Source organism: Eubalaena glacialis, chromosome 7 (assembly GCF_028564815.1).
Source record: "Eubalaena glacialis isolate mEubGla1 chromosome 7, mEubGla1.1.hap2.+ XY, whole genome shotgun sequence".
Taxonomy (NCBI): Eukaryota; Metazoa; Chordata; class Mammalia; order Artiodactyla; family Balaenidae; genus Eubalaena; species Eubalaena glacialis.
Genome location: NC_083722.1, coordinates 71,772,474 through 71,796,375, shown reverse-complemented (window position 1 = coordinate 71,796,375; position 23,902 = coordinate 71,772,474). Strand labels below are relative to the sequence as shown.

Here is a 23,902-nt window from a genome sequence, read left to right as displayed (position 1 = left end):
CACGTTTCTTAATTATTAAAGATTAAAATTGCCAAATTTTTGTTTATTTCATGGGTATTTTCCAAAAAAACACCTGGTGTACTGTTATTGGTTAGCTTTATGGTATCCATCCTTCCCTCATATTACTACAGGTCCTAGTCATTAGTACACACTGTCTGCCATGTTGCTCATCATCTTCAGGGAGAAGCTGTCACACTCCTAGCTCCCAAGTGGGTGGCTCATTGGCTTGATCTAATTAGCATAGTCCAGTGCCCGGCCACCTGACCCCAGTTAGGTTATCCCAATAAGCATAAGGTATGGTTAGAGGAGAGAAATGCATACTGTCTCTTTTTTTTTTTTTTTAATTTTTATTTATTTATTTATTTTTGGCTGCATTGGGTCCTCGTTGCTGCACACGGGCTTTCTCTAGTTGTGGTGAGCGGGGGCTACTCTTCCTTGTGGTGCGCGGGCTTCTCATTGTGGTGGCTCCTCCTGTTGCAGAGCATGGACTCTAGGCACACAGTCTCAGTAGTTGTGGCACACGGGCTTAGTTGCTCCGTGGCACGTGGGAATCTTCCTGGACTAGGGCTCGAACCCGTGTCCCCTGCATTGGCAGGCGGATTCTTAACCACTGCACCACCAGGGAAGTCCCCATACTGTCTCTCTTAATGTGGATGAGGAAGCAGAAGGATGTTGGCAACCATTTTTCAATAAGGGGATCAACTCAGAATGAAGCCGCCATCACTGAAGAGAGGAGACAGAAATTTTAAGCCTGTCTGAGTGGAAGTTTCTCTTACTTGTCAACTCCTAAATGGTACAAACTACCTTTTGATCTTAGTGATCAAATATGCTTCTTTTTGTTTATTTCATGAAAGTTCTTTTAGCTTTAGTAATTCAATCTTCTCCTTTGGGGAGATATACTTTATTGTTCTTTTTCTAACTTCTTGAGTAGTATGCTTAGTTCATTATAATAAACTTTTTTCATTTCTAATATTTTCACTAATTCCATAAAATTTCCTGTGAGTCTCACTTTGGCCGTATTTCACAGGATTTTATATGTACTGACCTCACTGCCATTCATTTCTATATTGTTTTTTATTTCACACTGTATTTCTTACTTAACCCAAGAGTACAATATGGGTGTTATTTAATCTCCTGACGGATAGTTTGGGGGAGGGATAGGGGCTTCTCCTTTTTCTCTATTAAAAATTATATCAATATGGATTTAATTATTTCCACATTCTGGAATGTATTGAGGTTTTCTTTGTGCCTAGTATTTGGTCAGTTTTATTGAATATTTCATGTGCGTTTGAAGTAAAAGTGTGTGTTTTGAAACAAAGTTCTAGCTATAATTGACTGGATCAGACTTGTTGATTGTGTTATTCAAATCCTCTCAACACTTCAAATATTTTATATCTATAAATCTGTTGATTTCTGAGCAGTTTATCATGGGAATTCAGAGTTTGTCTATTTCTTCCTGCAGTTCTAACAGTTCTTGCTTCGTGTTTGAAAGCTGTGTTGTTAGGAGTACAAGGTTCATGCCTGCTGTACCATCTTGATGGGTTATACCCTATCGGTGTAAAATATGCCCCTTGTCCTATTTAATATTATTTCTTTTTACAAAGATCCAGATCATAGAGTTCATTCCTAACTCTGCTGTAATAATTGATTAGGGTATAATTTTATATTTTGTACATGTTTCTTACAGATTTTCCTTGGGGTTATTTTGTACCTTTTACAGTTTCTTGCTTTGAACATTTAATTCATTTATTTTCATTCTTTGTTATTCAATAATAAATACCTTTAAGGTTATAGATTTGCCTTGAACACACTCAAAAAGTTTTTTTAATGCATTGCTCTAATTATTAGTATTTTCTAAATAGTTTATAGAATGTTTTTATTTCCTTGAAATAAGTTAACCAACTTTATTTTTAAAATTTTCAAGTCATTTGTTTTATTTCACTTACTCATTCTTATTAAATCCTTGTTTCATTGCATCATGGTAAAAAATGTGGCTCAAACTAGTTCCACTTTTAGGGAAGTTATTGTGGTTTTCTTAGTAGTCTAGTGTGCAGTTGATTTTTATAGATGTTCAATCCCTCAAAGATAGACAAAGCTGGAGAACACTCTCCCACTGCAAGTGAGGTTTTTGCATTTCTCGTGTATCACTGTTTGATGTTGTTACTGATGAACAGAACTTTAATGTTACATAGTCATTATAATTTTTATCTTTTTTCAACAGAGAGTAATTTTATTTTCCTGTTTAAAGCTTTTGTCCTGAATTACATCTTTAGAGATTAATATTGTCATTTCTATTTTTGCTTACATATACTTAATATATTTTTGCCCATCTTTTACTTTCAACTGCTTCATATCACTTTGTTTTAGGTGAGTCTCTATTGAGTAGCATGTGAGTGGATTTTTTTCTACCCAATATAAGAATCTCTGACTTGTAAAAGTAGAGGTTTTTCTTTGTATTCACATTGGCAGTGATAACGGATATGCTTGGTCTTTATTCAATTATCTTGGTTTTATTGGTTGATCATTCCCCCGCAAAGCATTACTTTCCACAAAGGCGGAAGAGTAGAGAGAGTTTTGCTTCTCTGGATTTTCTTTCTTCTCTCTCTCCCTCCCTCTTTCTCCCTCTTTCCCCCAGAGGAAATATGATTGTAGGAAGTCTGATTTTCTACCATGTATCCCTAAAAATAGTTTGTGTTGCCTGTTTTTGAATTTCATGCAATATGTACCATTTGGTGTCTGAATTCTTTCACTCAGCAATATGTTTTATGAGATTCCCATGTCGCTACATGTAGTGGTCCGTTCTCATTGTTCGAGTATTCCGTGCATTCATCCTGCCTTTGATGGCAGCTGGGTAGTTTCTAGTTGGGGCTCTACCCAACAGTGCTGCTGCCAACAGTCTCACATGTCTTTCCTCCTGCATACGTGCATGATGTTTCTAGGGCTCACAACCAGGAGTGGAACTGCACGTTGTGAGGTAGGCACATTTTCTGCTTTGCTAAATGATTCCAAAGTTTTCCACAGTGCTGGCCCCAGTCCATCTCCTCTAGCAGTGTAATGAGCATCAATCTCATTACCCATGATCTTGACAACACTGGCAATGGGGTGGAGCAGGAGTGAGCCGTCCTCATGGACAGTCCCTCATGGGATTCTTGGGGTGAGGACTTCAATGGAGTGGTGGGGAGGGGTCCCAAAATGTCATTTATTCTGCTGATTCATGAAGACCCAGGCTTGCAAGCTGCTTCCTCTCAGGAATTCACCTCCCAGGCCCAAAACACCTGGCCTCTACCCATGAGCTGTTCTCTTAAAAATGCAGAGTGGGAAAAAGGAAAACTTCAGTTCCAGCTCAATCAATCACAGCAGGAACTAGCCGTCCCCCTCTCAGAGCCTCAGTTTCCATACCTCCAGGGGAGCCATGAGAAGGGCTTCATAAAGGAACTTGAACTGGGCACTGGGAGTGCCTCACAGGCCAGGCACTAGGCACTGTCACAAGCCAGATACCTGGCGCTATCACAGACTTAGGGTTAGGGATACAGGGGCCCCATCAAGGCCAAGGCTGAGCCCAGGAGGCACTGTCTCAGGCCAGACAGCACATGCTGTCACAGGCTCAGGGCAAGGCATCAGCAGCACCATTCCAGAGAGGTGTCTGGCAGCAGCATCACATCATAGCTCTGGCAGGCCATGACCCAGACCACATTGTCTACTTAGCCTCCTGCTGCTGCCCCAGCTGGGTGAGCCCCCAACCCTGGGGCAGAGGCTCACTCCCTGCTGCCCTGCATAAACAAACCATGAGTTCTAAAATTCTCACACAGTAGAGATGCCCTGCCCCACCCTGCCTCCAAGTCCCATTATGAGGACCAGTGAGGGCCGTGCAGTTGCTTGCCATGGCATGTGGGCAGGGAGATCTTCAGGGCCTCGCATCTCCATTTCCTTCTGCCAGGGCTGAGAATAATCTCTGTTGAAGGTAGGGCTTTGGGAACATGGGAGAGAGGCAGGAGGGCTTTGTTTGCCTGGGTGCCTATATCCACTGTCCTCATGCCTGCGCGGCCTCCATTTGTTCCTGATGGGTATCTCCTCGTCAGACTGCATGGTGTGCCAAACCTGGGGACCCAGACAGTGTCGAGGCAGTTCCTGTTTGCCAGTGACCAGGAACATGAGGAAAGAGCCTTATTAAAAATGGAAAAAAACTAATATCCATGGAACGGATTTGGGAGGCACAATCTCAGAGAACTGGGACTTGTGATGAGGGCGATGTGATATGTGGGTGACCGCTCATCCCAGATAAGGCATCATTCACATGGCTTATATCTCAACACCCCTTGAAGTGGGCTTTACCAATATCCCCATTTCACAATAGGAACCAGAGGCCCAGAGAACTAGGTGCTTGTGGCACCAGGATTCAATACCAGTTTTCAGTAGACTCTTTGGGGATAAAAGGTGTGGAACCCCATGTGACAAGGTCTCTGGGCTCCCACCCTAACTGACCACATGTAATCTTGTGGTGGCAGCCCTGATTCAGGTTACCTGCCAGCTGTCCATTCTGCCCCTTGGCAGAAAATTTGCTCGCGTGGCATCTGTTAGTAGCGATGTGTACCCCAACTTAGGGAATTTGTCCTTTTCCTTCACTGTGTGACTCCCCTTCCCAGACCAGTTCCTTGAGTGAGTGAGTGAATGAATGAGTGCTCTCCTACTCTGTGCTGTCCTCAGGCATCTGTGACGTCTGGGGGTGGTGAGGATGTGCACTGCTCCTTGTAGCTAACTGCTGTGCCTGTGATGATGTGGGGGTGAGGGTCTGGGACCTTGTAGGGACGGAGGTCATGAGCCAAGACACGCATTCCCATTGCCACGTGTGAGTGCACGGGGTGACATCAGAATACAGCTTGTGAGTGGGAGTGCTTGGACTCTGGAACTCCAAGAAGGGGTAGAGGTGGTCCACAGTGGAATCTGTTTGAGCCACTGAGTGTCCCCCGTGCGTGGAATGGTATCACTGTGTCTATGACAAGCTTGATCCGCAACACCTCATGCCCCCAAATTAATCCATCATGGCTCCCTCCAGATTCAGCTGCTGTTCTTGGTGCTGGCGTCTGGTGCTGGCATCTCCAGGCTGAATCCTGCACATCTTGTATAAGTTTTGGGGGAAGGAGATCAGAGTCAACGTTGTCCTGGACGTGAGTTCTGAGGAGTGCTGTTCCCTGAAACTGAGGAACCCACTGAGGGTGTGGAGCACAGAAGCAAAGCCCAACCCTACCTCTTAGAGCTGTCACTTTTTAAGTGGTGAAGTTCATTCTGTGGGACCCTGGGTCTTCAGGGCCTAAGCTTTGTGAGAGAGGCAAGGGCAAGGCTTTGGAAGCCCTCTCTTTCCTCCCAAAGTCTCCATTGGAGCAGGCTGTAATCTGAAACAAGGTAGCCATAAACCCACCACAGTATATGAGAAGGGCTGGAAATGTGGCTCCCCCTTGGGGGAGACAGAAAATAAGACAGCAAGCCATTGGACAGAAACATGGGCAAGAATGGAGCAATGAGAGGGCAAGGCAGACAAAACTCCATGGAGATGTTGGGGCTTGTGCAGGCGCCTGTGGATCCCTGTGGGGAGCCACTGGTTGAGGGTAAAGGTGACCAGCCATGGGAGTGTGTGGCAAGGGAACCAGCCATCCACATCTGATAACAGTACCAGGAGCCCTGGGACATGGTGGAACAGGACCAAACATCAATGGTTTGGGACCCTCTGAGGGACTGCTATGAGGCAGGGCCCAGTAGATGTTTCTGCTAATGTGTATGAGCTGCAATAGATTATTAGCCTGGTCTGTTGATTGTTGTACCCTCTCCACCACCACCACGGAATGTGCCCCCGCCCCGCCCCTTCGCCCCCGCCACCATTCCCAGGCAAGGACGAGCCTTGCTTGCTGCTGCTGAGTCCCTGAAGCTCTGGTTGGCACTGCACGCTGAACTGCTGAGGGAAACACTTTCTGGAACCACGTCTGCTTGAGACAGTGTAAACACATGTCCAACTTTGCCTGTATGAGGAGGTCCATGACCACCTATGACAGCTTCTTGGCCAGCCCAAACTTTACAGCAGGCTATACATAAGGAACCTTTTAATTTGTTTTTAATCTTGGTCTCCAACCTTTGCTGTAGAATTTCTCTCTTTCCTGTCCTCAGTGATGTTCAGTTATTAAATACCAGTCCAAGGTGGTCCAGTTCAGAATCTCCATCTCCTATCCAGTTCAATGCAGCCCCCACTGCTCCCACTCCTGCTTTTGGGGCCAGTGAGGGGCAAGGAGGAAATTGACAAGCATCTCTACTCATTTCCTGGTATGGTCGCAGAGAGCGCACCTCCAGGGCTGGTGGTCTATGGAGGCAGGCCCTGGAGTTGTACAATGTGACATCACTGTCCATTGCTTTCTGGCTACAACTGACCAACAGCTCTGCTCATTGTGCCCCATCACTTAGCGCTTACTGACACTCACCCCTCTGATGATTCTCTCTTCTCCTTCACTTGTGTAAACAAGGGAGAAGGGATGAATCCTGGGCTGATGGATTGTAAGAAGCCCTGGAGGGGTTGTCTGGTCCCCGTTGTTTGGAGGCTCTCTTTATAACATGGGGCTCCTGCTGCCTCTGGGCCTTTGGTTGCCACTTTGGGGGTGGTGAGAAAAGCCCCTCCCCACATGTGCATGTGGCAGTGGCTGCTTGTGACGGCTGGAAGTCTGAGGGCTGCCCTTTGCTGCCTGAGAGTCTGCATGGGGCTGTCATGGCCCCCTCTCTACCTTTTTCCTAAGGGTCCTGGTTCCAGGCCTGTGATCAGACTAACATCTCCTGCAAGAATGTGAAGGGGAAGCTAGTAGAGGTAGGCAAATGGCCATGGCAGGTGAGCATCTTATTCCTGGGCGCGAACAACTGCAGCGGCTCCCTCATCCACCACCAGTGGGTCCTTACAGCTGTGCACTGCTTTCAGAGGTCAGTCAGGGTGGCCAGCCAGTCTCAGGGGCTTTGCTTTCTGGCTTGGGAGGCCCTGCTGAATCTGGGGATCCGGGAGTCGGGGCCTGGCTGGGTAGCCCTGTGCTCAGCCTGTGTCTCTCCAACCATTCCATGTTTGACCTCACTGCTGGTGATCTGCCTCCTAACCGTGACCCTGCAGATACAAGGACCCCAGATCATACTCTGTGAAGATGGGAATTCAACGCCTCTCAGAAACTGGCACCGAACTCTCAGTCACTTGCATCGTGATTCATGAGGATTTCACCAACCTCATGTCCAGGATATTGCCCTCCTGAAGCTCAGGGACTCTGTCTCCTGGTCCCCCCTCATCCAGGCTGTCTGTCTACCTAACCCTAAACTCAAGCCATCTCTTGGATCCATGTGCTGGATGATCGGGTGGGGACAAACGTATACTCAAGGTAAGTGAAGGCAGGCCGAGGTCCCAAGACACCTGCCTCTTCAGAACATAACTCCACCACGGGCTCCTTCATCCATTCCTTTATTCACTCATTCACTCCATCAGCAAATATTTCCTGAGCACCTACACATGCTGCACATTGCCCTGAACTCTGTTGATAGGAGGATATACACAGTGCCCTGGTGTAAAAGACACTCATGACCTGTACAGACCTCAGTTCCCAAAGTTAACTCCAATGTCAAGCTCTCACCTTGCAGCCTGGAAGGAAATTAATCTTTGGCTATTAATGGGATTTCCTGTCTGCAGGCGGCACAAGGACTGTGGTCTCAGGTGGGTACCTAGGCATTGGGTAGCCATTGTACCCACTTGTTACCTTGAGCACCAATAATTCCTGTCCCCTGTTGGTGTCATTCTGAGGTCCTAGAATTGAGGAGCCTTTGTGGGGTCCTTCCCTCCAGGGGGTGGCTCACTCTGGGCTCTAGGGTCTTGCCACATTGGCAGGTAGCCATGAAGAAGTGCCCAGCCATTCACCCTCATGGAACGTGAATTACTGGGGTAATCTCTCCTTGGCTTCATTCAGTGCCTGGATGTTGGTCTGAGGCCCTCGGGAGACTTTTTAATGAGCTTGGGCTTTTTCAAAAGTCAGATTGTGGTTTGGGGCCTTTATACATCACTATCCCAGGAAATGGCCCTGCCTCCCACATTACGAATCTGGATAGCTCCAAGATGGAGATGTGCCAAAGAGCTGAAGGGATGACGAGGCAGGATCTCTCTCTCTTCAGAGACCCCACAGCCCTCCTACAGTCTTCAGGAGGTAGCTGTCAAGATTGTAAACAACGAGATCTGCAATCAACAGTACAAGTTCCTCTTCTTGAAGGGCCAGAAGAAGTTAATCGGGAATGACATGATTTGTGCCAGCTTACAGTGGGGCATGGACACCTGTCAGGTGTGCAGTGTCTAGACCCGGGCAAGAAGACTTTCAGTGGTCATGCATTCCTTTCCACGTGGCACTGGGAGACCTTATGAAAATCTCCTTTCCCTGGGCTTCAGTTTCCCAATCTGTAATATAAGGGTGAAAATACTTTTCACTCCTGTCCACAATTATGGTTAATAATGGCAGTACTTCTCACGTTATTTGAGCACTTCTGAACATCAGTCACATGCCCAGATCTGGGCCAGATTCTGGCAGAACGAGTTTAGCATAAATGGCATCATTCTGTAAGCAAGCTTCTGCTGCTTGCATCTTCTAGTCAACATTGTTTTTGAGATTTATCCATATTGATACCTGCCTCTGTAATTCATTAATTAACAGCTCTATCTAGAATATACTCTTTTGTGAATAGTCCACAGTTTATTCATTCTCTTGTTTATAAACATTGAGGTAGCTTCTAATTTTTTCATATCACATACTCTGCTGCTCTGAATATTCTTACACACATCTCCCTATTTACATGTTCCAGAATTTCTCAGTATGGTGCATCCTGCAAGGAACTGATGGGTCATAGGCTGTGCATACTTTCATCTTTAATAGTCATTGCCAAATTGTTTTCCAAAGTGATTGTATTAATCTATATTCTTACAGCAGTGTTTGAGAATTCCATTGTTCCATATCCTTGCCAACTTTTGGTACTGGTCAGACTGTAAAATGTTTTCCATTCTGAGGATGAGAACTAGAGAAATAGTATCCCATTGTGGTTGCATGTACCTGTCCCAGTTACTAGTGCAACTGTGCATCCTTTCATATGTTTATTCACCATTCATAATTCTTTTTCTGTGAATCACTTGTTCAGATAGTTTACACATTTTTCTATTGTTTGTCATTTTCTTTTTATTATATTTTTATATTTTGGATACTGATTTTATGTTCATTGTGTATATTACAATTATTTTCTTTCTTTTTGATCATTTTGTATATACTCTCCTTTGGTCAACAGCAATTTAGATTTTTAAAAAAAATTTTTATTGGAGTATAGTTGACATAATGTTGTGTTAGCAGTTTAGATTTTATTTCAATCAAACATATATCCTTTTTTTCCTTTTTGGTTTATGCTTATTTAAGAAATCCTTCATTTTCCTGAGGTTATAAGGACATTTTCCTATGTTTTCTTTTTCCTAAAAGTTTGGGAATTTTGGTTTCCACATTTGGGTCTTGAATCCATGTGCATTCATTTTGTGAACGGTGTAATTTAGGGTTCTATTTTTATTTATTTTGCATGTGGACTGCAAATTGTCCCAGTGTCATTCGCTGAAAAAACCATTTCCTATACTGGCTGTCACCACTTCTCTCATAAATCAAATTTCTATATACACAGGGGATAATTTCTTGAGTTGGACACCTTCAAAAATTTTTTTTTTCATTTTTAAGACAAGTATTTCTTGTGGTTTTTTTTTTTTTTTTTTTTTTTTAACTTTGGGTTTATTTATTTATTTATTTATGGGTGTGTTGGGTCTTCGTTTCTGTGCGAGGGCTTTTCTCTAGTTGTGGCAAGTGGGGGCCACTCTTCATCGCGGTGCGCGGACCTCTCACTATCGCGGCCTCTCTTGTTGCGGAGCACAGGCTCCAGACGCGCAGGCTCAGTAACTGTGGCTCACGGGCCTAGTTGCTCCGCGGCATGTGGGATCTTCCCAGACCAGGGCTCGAACCCGTGTCCCCTGCATTGGCAGGCAGATTCTCAACCACCGCGCCACCAGGGAAGCCCTTTCTTGTGGTTTTTAAAACTGAAGTATAGTTGATTTATTCTGTTAGTTTCAGGTGTATAGCATAGTGATTCAGTGTTTTTGCAGATTATATTCCATTATAGGTTATTACAAGATAATCAATATAATTCTCTGTGCTCTACAATATATCCTTGTTGCCTATTTATTTTATATATATTGAATAGTAGTTTGTATCTGTTAATCCCATACACCTAATTTGTCCCTCACTGCTTCCCTCTTCCCTTTGGTAACCACAAGATTGTTTTCTATATCCGTGACTCTGTTTCTGTTTTGTGTATACATTCATTTGTATTATTTTTTAGATTCCACATATAAGTGATATCATGCAGTATTTGTCTTTATCTGACTTATTTCACTAAGCATAATATTCTCTAGGTTCATCCATGTTGCAGATGGCAGTATTTCATTCTTTTTATGACTGAGTTATATTCCATTGTAATATATATATATATATATATATCTCACATCTTCTTAAGCCAATTGTCTGTGGATGGGTACTTGGGTTGCTTCCATGTCTTGGCTATTGTAAATAGTGCTGCTATGAATATTGGGGATGCATGTATATTTTTAAATTAGTGTTTTTGTTTTTTCAATGTATATACCCAGGAGTGGAATTACTGGATTATATGGTAGCTCTATTTTTAGTTTCTTAAGGAACCTCCATACTATTTTCCATAATGGCTGCACCAATTTACATTCCGACCAACAGTGTACAAGGGTTCCCTTTTATCCACATCCTCTCTAGCATTTGTTATTCGTAGATTTTTTGATGATAACCTTGCTGACAGGTGTGAGGTGATACCTCATTGTGGTTTTGATTTGTGTGTCTCTAATAATTAGCAGTGTTGAGCATCTCTTCATGTGCCTGTTGGCCTGTCTTCTTTGGAAAAATGCCTATTCAGGTCTTCTGCCCATTTTGATTGGATTATTTGTTTTTGTGATATTGAGTTGTATGAGCTCTTTGTATATTTTGGATATTAACCCTTTGTCAGTCCCATCATTTGCAAGTATTTTCTCCCATTCCATAGGTTGTCTCTTTGTTTTGTCAAGGTCTCCTTTGCTGTGTAAAAGTTTTTAAGTTTAATAAGGTTCCATTTGTTTATTTTTGCTTTTATTTCTTTTGCCTTAGGAGACTGATCCAAGAAAAAACTTGCTGTGATTTATGTCAAAGAGTGTTTCACCTATGTTCTCTTCGAGGAGTTTTATGGTTTCATGTCTTACATTTAGGTCTTTAAATCATTTTGAATTTATTCTTATATATGATGTGAGGGAATGTTCTAACTTCATTGTTTTACATGTGGCTGTCCAGTTTTCTCAGTACCACTTGTTGAAGAGAATGTGTTTTCTCCATTGTATATTCTTGCCTCCTTTGTCATAGATTGACTGTAGGTTTGTGGGTTTCTCTGTGGGCTCTATTTCTGTTCCATTGATCTCTGTGTCCATTTTTGTGCCAATACCATGCTGTTTTGATTACTGTAGCTTTGTAGTATAGTCTGAAGTCTGGGAGAGTTATATCTCCAGTTTTGTTCTTTTTTCTCAGGATTGCTTTGGCAATTTGATATCTTTTGTGGTTCCATATAAGTTTTAGGATTATTTATTCTAGTTCTGTGAAAAATTTCCTGGATATTTTTATAGGGAGTGCATTAAATCTGTAGATTGCTTTGAGTAGTATGGCCACCTTAATAATATTAATTTTGAAATCTAATAACACAGGATATCTTTGCATTTCTTTCAGTCTTCTTCAGTTTCCTTCATTAACGTTTTATAGTTCTCAGTGTATAGGTCTTTCACCTCCTTGGTTAAGATTATCCCTAGTTTTTTTTTTTTTTTTTTTTGACACTATTTTAAACAGGATTTTTAAAAACTTTCTCTTTCAGGTATTTCATTATTAGAGTATAAAAATGCAACAAATTTCTGTATATTAAACTTGTATCCTGCAAACCTACTGAATTCATTTATTAGTTCTAATAGTTTTGGATGGAAACTTTAGGGTTCTCTATAGAGAGTATCATGTCATCTGCAAATGTGACAGTTTTACCTCTCCCCTTTCAATTTGGATACCTTTTATTTATTTTTCTTGCTTGATTGCTGTGGCTAGGACTTCCAATACTATGTTAAATAGCAGTGACAAGAGTGCGCATCCTTGTCTTGTTTCTGAATTTAGGAGGAAGGCTTTCAGCTTTTCACTGTTGAATATTGTGTTGGCCCTGGGTTTGTTATAAATGGACTTTATTATGTTGAGATATGTTCCCATGTGTTGTTGAGATACCCACTTTGATGAGGGTTTTTATCATGAATGGATGTTGAATTTTATCAAAGGCTTTTTCTGTGTCTACTGAGATGATCATGTGGTTTTTGTCTTTCCTTTTGTTAATGTGGTGTATCACATTGATTGATTTGTGTATGTTAAACCATTCGTGGGACCCTGGAATAAATCCAAGTTGATCGTGGTGTATGATCCTTTTTATGTATTGTTGGATTCAGTTTGCTAATATTTTGTTGAGGATGTTTGCGTCTATATTCATCAAAGATATTGGCGTGTAATTTTCTTTTTTGGTAGTGTCTTTTTCTGGCTTTGGTATCAGGGTAATGGTGGCCTCATAGAATGAACTTGGGAGTATCCTCTTCACTTTTTTGGAATAGTTTGAGAAGGATAGGTGTAACCTGTTCTTCCTATGCTTGGTAGAATTCCCCAGTGAAGCTGTCCAGACCTGGACTTGTGTTTGCAGGGAGTTTGTTTGTTTATTTGTTTTACAGATTCTATTTCACTTGTAGTGATCAGTCTGTTCATATTGTCTGTTTCTTCTTGACTCATTCTTGGCAGGCTATGTGTTTCTAGAAATTTGTCCATTTCCTCTGTATTGTCCAATTTGTTAGCATATAACTGTTCATAGTATTCTCTTATGATTTTTTGTATCTCTGTGATATTGGTTGTCATTTCTCCTCTTTCTTTCTTATTTTGTTTATTTGGGTCCTCTTTTCTTCTTCGTGAGCCTGGATAAAGGTTTATCAGTTTCGTTTATCTTTTCAAAAAACCAGCTCTTGGTTTCATCATCCTTTTATATATATATATATATATATATATTTTTTTTTTTTAATCTCTATTTTACTTATTTCCTGTCTGGTCTTTATGATTTCCTTCCTTCTGCCGACTTTGGGCTTTCTTTGTTTTTTTTTCTCTAATTCTTTTAGGTGGTAGGTTAGGTTGTTTATTTGAGATTTTTCTTTTTTTCTTGAGGAAGGTCTGTATCACTATAAACTTCCCTCTTAGAACTCTTTTGCTACATCCTGAAGATTTTGGAAAGTTGTGTTTTCATTTTCATTTGTCTTGAGGTATATTCTGATTTCCTCATTGATTTCATCATTGACCCATTGGTTTTTTAGTAACATGTTGTTTAGTCTCCACATGTTTGTTCTTTTCCTATTTTTCTTTCTGTAGTTGATTCCTAGTTTTATATCATTGTGGTCAGAAAGATGCTTGACATAATTTCTATTCTGTTAAATTTGTTGAGGCTGGTTTTGTGACCTAGTGTGTGATCTAACCTGGAGAACATTTCATGCCCACTTGAAAAGAGTGTGTATTCTACGTTTTTTTTTTCTTTTTTGGATGTAGTGTCCTATAGATATCAATTAAATACAACTGGTCTTTGGTGTCGCTTATGAACTCTGTTGCCTTACTGTTTTTCTTTCTGGATGATCTGTCCATTGAGGTCAGTAGGGTGTTAAAGTCTCCTACTATTATTGTATTATTGTTAATTTCTCCCTTTATGTCTGTCAGTATTTGCTTTATATATTTAGTTGCTCCTGTATTGAGTGTATATGTTAACAAGTGTAATATCCTCTTCTTGTATTGATCCCTTTATCATTATATAATATGCTTCTTTGTCTTTCATTATGGTCTTTGTTTTAATGTCAATTTTGTCTGATATGAGTATTGCTACCCCCACCTTCTTGTCATTTACATTTGCATGAAATATCTTTTTCTATCCCCTCACTTTCAGTCTGTGTGTGTCTTTTGCCCTGAAGTGAGTCCCTTGTAGGCAACATAATGAAGGGTCTTGTTTTGTTTTGTTTGTATCCAGTCACCCTATGTCTTTTGATCAGAGGATTTAGTCCATTGACATTTAAAGTAATTATTGACAGGTATGTACTTATTGCCGTTTTATTCCTTGCTTTCCAGTGTTTTTGTGGTTCTTATTTTTTCCTTTCCTCTTCTTTTTGTTTTTCCCATTGTGGTTTGATTATTTTCTTTTATAGTATTCTTGAGGTCCTTTCTTTTTGGTTTTTGTGTATACAAAACCTACAATAGGTAGGTTTTTGATTTGTGGTTACCATGGGGTTTATGTATATTGACCCATAATTATACCTATTTGCTTTAAACTGAAGTCATTCAAGTTCAAATACATTCTAAAAGATCTACATTTTTTACTCCCCTCCTCCAGATTTTGGGTTTTTGATGTCATATTTTATATCTTCATGCTTATCCCTTTACTGTTTATTGTAGTTATAGTTGCTTTTACAATATTTTTTGTTTTTTTATTCTATGTACTGGCTTACTTAAGTTATCTTCAGTCCTTACTATATATTTGTTTTTCCTATTGGGATTTTCCCTTTCCTACAGATTCTTTCTTCTTTTCAATTTAGAGAATATCCTTCAACATTTCTTTTAGGTTAGGTTTGGTATTGCTGAATTCTTTTAGTTTTGCTTGTCTGAGAAATTATTTCTCTCTCTTTCTGTTCTAAATTATAATCTTGTTGGGTAGAGTATCCTAGGTTCAGGTTTTTCCTTTTCATGAGTTTGAGTGTATCATGCCACTCCCTTCTGGTCTGCAAAGTTTTTGCGGAGAAATCAGTTGATAGCTTTATGGGGGTTCCCTTGTACATGACTCCGTTTTTCTCTTGCTGCTTTTAGGAGTCTCTCTTTATCTTTAACTTTTGACATTTTAGCTATGATATGTCTTGGTGTGGGTCTGTTTGGATTCATCTTGTTTGGGACCCTCTGTTCTTTCTGTACCTTGATATCTGTTTCCTCCTTTAGGCTTAGGAAGTTTTCAGTCATAATTTCTTCAGATACATTTTCAATCCCCTTCTCTCTCCCTTCTCCTTCCAGAACCCCTATTATGCATATGTTGGCACGTTTTATATTATCCCATAGAGCTCATATTTTGCTTTCTTTTTTTTTTTTCCATTTGTCTGTCTGCTGTTCTGATTGGGTGATTTCCATTATTCTATCTTCCAGATCTCTTATGTGTTCTTCTTTGTCATTTAGTTGGCTATTCATTGCTTCTAGAGTGCTTTTTATCTCAGAAATTGAATTATCTACTTTTGATTAGGTCTTCTTTATAGTTTCTAGTTCCTTGTTAAAAAGCATCTATGTTTATGTTGATACTCTTTCTTAATTCACTTAACATTTTTATTAGCAACTTTTTTTGAAATTTCCTCCTTTTCTTTTTTTTTAATAAATTTATTTATTTAATTTATTTATTTTTGGCTGCGTTGGGTCTTCGTTGCTGCACACAGGCTTTCTCTAGTTGCGGTGAGCAGGGGCTACTCTTCGTTGCGGTGCGCGGGCTTCTCATTGCGGTGGCTTCTCTTGTTGCCAAGCATGGGCTCTAGGCATGTGGGCTTCAGTAGTTGTGGCACACAGGTATTAGCAGCTTTTTGAAGTCAGCGTCTGGTAGACTGATTATCTGTTTCATTATTTGTTTTTTCAAGGGTTTTCTTTTGCTCTTTCAGCTGGGAGTAGTTCCTCTTTCTTTTCATTTTACTTAACTTTCTCTGTTTCTGTGAATTTAGGTGAAACAGTTATCTATTGTGGTCTTGAAGTGGTGTTTTTATGTGGGAGTGTCCCTACATAGACTGTGTGTGCCCAGTGTCTTTGGTGTGAGGGCCGGATTTGATGCGGATGCCAGCCACGTCTTTCCTCATGGTGTGCTGGCCACTATCACCTTGATAGAGGGTGTGGCTGGTGATGGAGGAGCTAGAGCCTGCACAGGGTGTGAGGTGGGACTTCCTCTCTGCTCCCTGGCTGTGGCCGCCCTGTCAGGGGTGGAGTCTGCTCCCACATTGCTAGAGCGGAAACTCTGGGGTCGGGCTTGAGCCAGCTCTGTTCCCTTTAAGTGTGTGTTTTTCCTTCTCCCCTCACTGGGGCTTTTGCCCCAAAGGAGGGGAGTGCTGAAGTAAATGGGGCTGAATTGGAATATAGTTGATTTATAATGTTGTGTTGGTCTCAGGTATACAGCAAAGTGAATCAGTTATCTATATCTATATATCTATATCTATATCTCCACTCTTTTTTAGATTCTTTTCCCATATAGGCCATTACAGAGTATTGAGTAGAGTTCCCTGTGCTATACAGTAGGTCCTAATTAGTTATCTATTGAGAAGTTTGACTTTAAATCAAGTCTAGCTTTGTGATTATTGCGTGGCTATGGATATTCTGATTTTTGAACTGAGATGTTTATGTGACCGCGTAATCATACTGATTATGATTACATTAATCACAGTGAGCAAAACGTTCTGACTCTGCCCAGATTTTACCCAGGATCAGGGAAAGAACTCACCCCTTAAATACATTTTAAAGGGGCAAAGGGGGTTCCAATGAAGATGCCTGTTGTGTTCAATGTACCATTTACACTTTTCCCTGTCCTTTGCCCATGTTTTTCTGTTAAACTACTTTTCTTTTTATTGATTTGTAAAAACGGTAGATATTATATGCTGTGGTAATTGGTAAAGGAACATCATGTCTTTTTCAACTTAATTTTAAGTGGTTCATAAGTATAGGTGTATACACATACATACTTATGGAGAGAGAGAGAAGATAAAACAAATATGGTTAAACATTAAATTAGTGAGTCTGGGTAAAAATATTATACTTGTATCTTTCTGTAAGTCTTAAATTATTTCAAAATAAAAAGTTAAAAAAAAAACTTTAGGAACCGGAAGTTTTAACCCTTTGTGAAATGCTTTACAATATTTTACCCTACTTATCCATGATTTACCTTTTTTTGGTGTGGATTTCTTCCCATAGAGTTAATTATTAAAATTTTCATATGTTCATATTTATCGTTATTTCCCTTAATGATTGTAGTTTCTGTGCTGTGCTTAGAAATATCTTTCCCACCCTAAGATTATAAAATTCTTTACTCATACATGTTCTTAATTCTTTTCTTTAAATATTTTAATTTTGATTCATCTAGAAGGGTGAGAGAGGAAACCAGTTTTATTTTTCTCCAAATGTAGCCAGTTATGTCAATAAGTTTTATTGAATACTTTTTTTTGGCAATGAATTAGAAATGCCCTCTTTATTATATCATACATTCCCATCTTATTTTTGTGTATTTCTGCCCTTTGCAGTCTCATTCGTATGCCACCACCACTCTTTTTAAATTATTGTAGCTTTATAATTCCTTTTTGTATGTGGTAAGGCAAGTCCTCCTTCATTATTCTTCTTTTAAAGAATTTACCTTGCTCTTCTCCCATGTCATTCTAATTGAACAATCTTTGTCTCGAGGTATTTTCTGATTTCTTCTTTGATTTCATTGTTGACCCATTTTTTTAAAAATTAATTAATTTATTTTTTACTGCATTGGGTCTTTGTTGCTGTGTGCGGGCTTTCTCTAGTTGTGGCGAGCGGGTGCTACTCTTCATTGCAGTGCATGGGGTTCTCATTGCAGTGGCTTCTCTTGTTGCGGAGCACAGGCTCTAGGCATGTGGGCTTCAGTAGTTGTGGTGCACGGGCTTAGTTGCTCCGTGGCATGTGGGATCTTCCCCAACCAGGGCTGGAACACCGTATCCCCTGCATTGGCAGGCAGATTCTTAACCACTGTGCCACCAGGAAAGCCCGACCCATTGGTTTTTTAGTAGCATGTTGTTTAGTCTCCATGTGTTTGGGTTTTTTTCCCATTTTCTTTTGAACAATCTCAGTATAATATTAAAAGGAAAATCATGTGGTGATTTTGGTAGAAATTGATAGTTTGATTTAGGAAAAATAGACTCTATTTTGCTCTATTTTATTTGTGTCCCTAGAGCAGGAGTTTATATAGCGTTCTCCATATAATTACTTCATGCTGCTTCTTAACTTTATTCCTAGATATTTTATATTACATCTCTATTGTAATATAAAATGTTTTTTTCAGTGTATTTTCTGTTTGTATTATATATTGATTTTTTTGTGTATTTACTTTGTAATAAGCAAAATTCCTGGATATAGTGGATATAATGGATTCTCTTTAATTTTGAGACATACCATCTGCAAACAATGGTAAATTTGTCTCCTACTTTTCAATATGTATGCCTCTTACTTCTTTTTCTTGTTTATTGCAATGTCAAGGATCATATTCCAGAACAATTGCTCTGTCTTCCAGGAGACACTGTGCTATCTTGTTTCAGGTATGTCTCTTATAAACAGTATAATGCTCAGTGCTATATTTTTCAACACATTTGGGAGGCTTTCCTTTAATCCATTTACCAAGAAGAATGTTTCTTTTTATCCCCTTACTTTATGTATTGGTTTGATTTTTTTTTCCACTCCACTTTTCCCCTGTAGTGGTTTAAAAGTTGTCATAGCTCAATGTCATTCTACTACAGATATTTTCCACACACGTATTTAAAGTTGACTTAACACCTAGAGTTAATCAATGTCTACTGCTTCCTCCTTAGCAGGACAAGAGCCTTCCTTCCTTTTCACTTGCCTCATTTCCATCCCCCAGACTCATCGTGTTGAAAACATCTGGGAGTTCAGCTCACTGAACCCTTCTATTATATCCAAGAGTTTTTAGTTGACTCTCTTGGGCTTTCCAGGTCTATGCCCATATGAGCTACAATTAGTGATGATTTTGCCTCTTTCATTTTCATGATTTTTACTTTTTTCATTATTTTGGGTACTGCTCCCCAAAAGCAACCTGGAATTGTAGCATTTTCTTGTTGCTGACCTTCCTGGAAGTCCTTCCCACACTTCATCATGAAGCATGTTGCTAACATGGCATATCATCTGTCGAGGAGAGAGCCATTCCTTTGTTTCACTGTGGCATTTTATTTCAGGAATGAATGCTATGCTTCATAAAATGTGTTTTCTGCAGCTATCACGATGACTCTACACTCTGACTCAGGGTGCTGAGTCAGTTCCGTGAACAGATTCTTCATGTCCATTTACCCTGCCTGCCAGGATTAGCCCTCCCTGGTCATGGTGCGCTTTGGTTTCATTCATCTGTTGGATTCAGATTTATAACATCTTTTTTTAGAATACGTTTAATTTATTTGTTCATCCAACAAGACACCCCGTGCTGGGCTCTGGGCCAGGCACAGGATAGTGCTGGTGCATGGCCCAGGAAAGGTACTGGCCCTGAAACAGCGGTCCTATGAGATACCATCCACGCAGCCTTTGCGTTTTGTTTTGTCTTCCTCCAGTGAGGCTGGGCTCCACTGAAGGTGTGTTGAGGAAGGCACCCCCTTTGTCAAGTTATAGAATCACGACTATGCTTCACTTGAAAGCACAGTCTACGTTCTGGAACATTTGAAATAACATAAATTATCTGCTCCTTGAATGCTGGATAGAAGTTGCTTGCGAAACCACATAGGCCTGTTTTCCTTTGAAGGGGTAGTTCTTGAGCAATATTTTAAGTTGTTTTGTCCATGATTATTGGATTTTCTTAGAAATTATTCATTTCATCCAGATTTTAAATCCATAAAGAGAAAGTTATAAATAGTCTTCAGGTACTAGAAAGTGTATTTTCCCTGGATCTGATTCTAGTCTCTTTTCTACTTATACCACAAAGTATTTGAATTTTCCTTCCCTTTGAGTTTTCCTTGGTAGGACTTACAAGATATTTATTTTGTTGTTGTTTTCTAAGTACAGTTTATTGATTTTATTCCTCAAGTCTATGATTTTTTTGCTTTCTAATGCATGACATCTGCTTTTTGTCGTTATTAATTCCTTTTCAAGTGTCTTCAGCTGAATATGCAGTGATAAAGAATTGATGATGATAATAAATAATTTATTTTCATTCTCTCTTGTTTGGTATTAAAGTATGTAGACTAAGACTCTTCTGTGTGAAATTCAGGCCCACATCCCATGGGCTTTGCAATGTATGGCCTTCTTATCTTTCTACACTCTAACTGTAGATTTTAATTCTGTTTTCACTTTAACATTTTTGAAAGTTAATTTTTTTTTCTTTGATGGGGGTGGTTCACATTTTGTTACTGGATTCTGGCTTAATTTCACTGTGGTAAGAGAATGTCCACATACAAGATCTTTCTCTCTCTCTTCTATTTTCTCTCTCTCTCCCTCTGAGTTCTCTTTTTCTCTGGATTGCCAGAGTCCAGTCAACCATATCTCTATCACTAGCTTGACTATCACTGGCTTGATTTTCCCCTTCATCTTCCATTTTCTGTCTCCACAAAAGGCCCCTACTGAAATCTGTTTAATACATGTCTTTAAAGACGTCTGTATCTTTGAAAAATGCATAGTGTTGCTATACGTATATTTTACTTTGCATAAATGATATTGTGCTACAGTCCCCTCCTGTATTTGTTTGTTGAGGAATCTCAATTTGTTCGAGAATCCACATTAAATAGTTTTATTCTTTCCAGTCATTGCCCCCATATGCCCTGTGTCAAATCTTCCTCCCTTCTCCAAACATCATTTTGGGCAGAGCCCATAATTTTCAGTTACTTTCAGTTATTAAATACCTTGTCTATTATAAGTCTCAATTTAAAAATCAATTTGATTGGAACTTCCCTGGTGGCACAGTGGTTAAGAATCCACCTGCCAATGCAGGGGACACAGGTTCAAGCCCTGCTCCAGGAAGATCCCACATGCCGCGGAGCAACTCAGCCCGTGCGCCACAACTACTGAGCCTGCGCTCTAGAGCCTGTGAGCCAAAACTACTGAGCCTGCGTGCCACAACTACTGAAGCCCGCGCACCTAGAGCCGGTGCTCTGCAACAAGAGAAGCCACCTCAATAAGAAGCCCAGGCACCACAGTGAAGCGTGGCCCCTGCTCGTGGCAACTAGAGAAAGCCCACGTGCAGCAACAAAGACCCAACGCAACCAAATAAATAAATAAATAAATAAAAGTCAATTTGATTTAAACTTCACCAAGCCCTACTCCATCTCCCTCCTCTGGAGCATGGGGGTCTGGACACTGGGAGCTGACAACTGGGTCAGCCTAGACATGGAAACCTTCAAGTCTCCCTCAACTCTCTTTCTCTGCTTGTTAATTTTCAGGGTTTCCTTAGATATGCTAAAATTGACCTCTAGTTGGTTTTAGACAGAGAAAATGCCCTATCTTAATTCATCATCTATCTTCAATGAGATTTGGTGTCTTTCATTGAACAGATGGTCTTAACTTTGACATAATTAAGCCTAACACATTTGCCCTCTTCAGGTTTGTGGGGTTTTATTTTAAAACATGTGCTTCATCCCAAGTCATAAAGTCATGGCCCTACATTTTTAATTAGCTTTATCTTTCTAACTTTTCACATTTAGAGTTTTATTTCTTCTGGAGTTTTGTTATGATAGGGTCCAACTTCATTTTTCTCCATCAGTTTCTCCACCATCTACAACGGAGACCTCCTTTCTCACAGTCATGACACTTTCTGGAGCATGTGCCAAGTTTCCTCCACCTGCAGGCATCTGGCTGGCTCTCCATTGCCCCATTGGTCTATTTTTCTGTTTCTATGCTAGTACCGTGGTTTCTATAATTATAGCTTTGAAATATATCTAACCCTGTTTAGATATTTCTCCAGTCCCCAGCCTCTCCAATTTGCTCTTTTTTTCTCAAACCTGTCATAGAATTCATGGACTATTATCCTTCAATATCAATTCTAGAATCCAATTGTCAAGGTCCTGAAAAAATCCTGCTGGCATTTTATTTGGAATCGCTTGAACTTTAGAGGTCAACATAAGGAGAATTGACATTGTTATAATTTTTGACTCTTTTACTCTCTATTGAATACAGATAAAAGAATATTTATAAAATGTGTACGGAGAATAAAGAATAACACAACCAACACCCATACCCTCAGCACCAAGCCTATAAAATAGTGCATTACCAGAAACTTTGAGGCTTCCACGTGATGATTTCTGAATCTCAAACCATGAAGGCTCTGATGCTGCTTTTGTTTTTTTCTGCTGGCTGGCATTTGCTTTTGGTGCCTCAGCTTCCCTGTGTGCAGGGTGATGTTTTAAGAGTGAGGACATGTTCTTTAGAGTGTTTTTTTGTGGGAGTTCACTGAAGCATATGGCTTGAAAGTGGGTTCCTTCAGTCAGAATCTATATTTGCTTCTGCCAGATACCTGGACATAAAACCAACCCAGGACCTCTTTAAACGACGTTCTTGGCTCAAGTTTTTTTAACCACCCAGACAGCGTGAATTCAAGTTGCAAGTTCACATGAGGGCAGGTGTTCCTAGTTTATCTTCACTCAGAAGGTGTGGTCCTTTCTGGGAGGTATAGTTTTTTGCAGGAGGTTTCCTCTTAGGCTCCCCTCCTTGGGCAGGCCCTGGGTTTTGCCTTTTGTCTTCTGTACCCACGAATGAGGCTGTGAAAACCAAAGCTCAGTTTCACTGGGTTTGGCCTATGGCCTTGGGGCAAAAGTCATCTTCTGGGCTTTGCTGATGGCTCTCTGTGTTTCAGCCCTCCCTTGGGTTTTGCACTCTGAGGAGTCTTTATTTTCTTGCCAGCTCACCCACGCATTTAAAATCTCACATGTTTAGTTATCTTCAGCAAGGTGGGAAAGGGGATCTAGCCTTCCATACTGTAGGAAGCCAAATGTTGAGAACTGACTTTTTTACATTGTTTTAAGTTGCCTCATCTAAGAACAACGGTATATCTGTACATTAATGTAGGTCTTCTTTTGTGTTCTTAAGTATAGTTTTATTATTTTTTCCTTACATGTCTTATGCACTCTTCATTAGATTATGTCTTATAAATCTTGGTTTACACTACATTTAAAAATATACATATATGTGGGGGAGGGAGGGAGGGAGGGAGGGAGGGAGAGCATGAGCTGTTTTTCAGATTTATAAAACTTTTCAACAATACAGAGGAATGTAAGAAAGTTTTAAGAAAATCATAAACCCACCGTCAGCAGAAATAACAGCTACTACCTTTTGATGTATGCTGTTGTAAACATTATTCTTATACATGCACCTGCTTTGCACAAAAAGAGAGGGGGCAAGTTTGCATTTCAAATGGCTCATTCTGTAAGCAGGATTGTAGGAAAGAAGAAAGTCAAGGGCAACACCTTGGAGGCCCACCACGATTTAAAGAGAAGGCAGAGAAGGGGACCGGTAGTTATGGTCAGAGAGTTAGCAGGGGAATGCAGAGAGAGGCCATTGTGATCCTGAGCTTGGGCCCCAGTGCAATGCTTTCATGTCACAGAGCAGGTTCATAGCCATGCCTCGATATCAGAGACAGCACGGGCCTAACGCAGCTCGTGCTAAGGATATGGCCCGGGAAGGTGCAAGTTTATTTGTCCAGGACTTGCAGGGAGGCCTTCCTGCTGCCTCCTTTATGCCTCCCTTCCTCCCCTCCACAGGGTAACTCTGGCAGTTCCCTTGTCTGCCAAGTGAACCACACCTGGATTCAGATGGGGGTGCTGAGCTGGAGCTTTAGCTGCAGCCGGCGCCGCTTCCCGGGCATCTACACCAGCACCTCCTACTTCACCGACTGGATCAAGAAACAGATCAGTGACATGAGGTTCGTCAGTAGGGCCAGGCCAGACTTCCTGAGCCTGGTCTTCCTCACTGGCTACATTCTGCTGGTTTCCTTGGGCTCCCTATGGCTCCTGTGA

General features: G+C 40.6%; 1 protein-coding gene across 1 annotated transcript in view; it reads left to right on the top strand.

Annotated features, from left to right (window-relative positions):
* Positions 1 to 23,902, top strand: part of LOC133095750 (serine protease 46-like) — a 26,997-nt gene extending 3,095 nt beyond the window's left edge. The window contains 5 exon segments of the mRNA XM_061197470.1: positions 6,774 to 6,951; positions 7,133 to 7,248; positions 7,251 to 7,391; positions 8,173 to 8,336; positions 23,648 to 23,902. Of these exon segments, the coding sequence (XP_061053453.1) occupies positions 6,774 to 6,951; positions 7,133 to 7,248; positions 7,251 to 7,391; positions 8,173 to 8,336; positions 23,648 to 23,902 (854 nt within the window).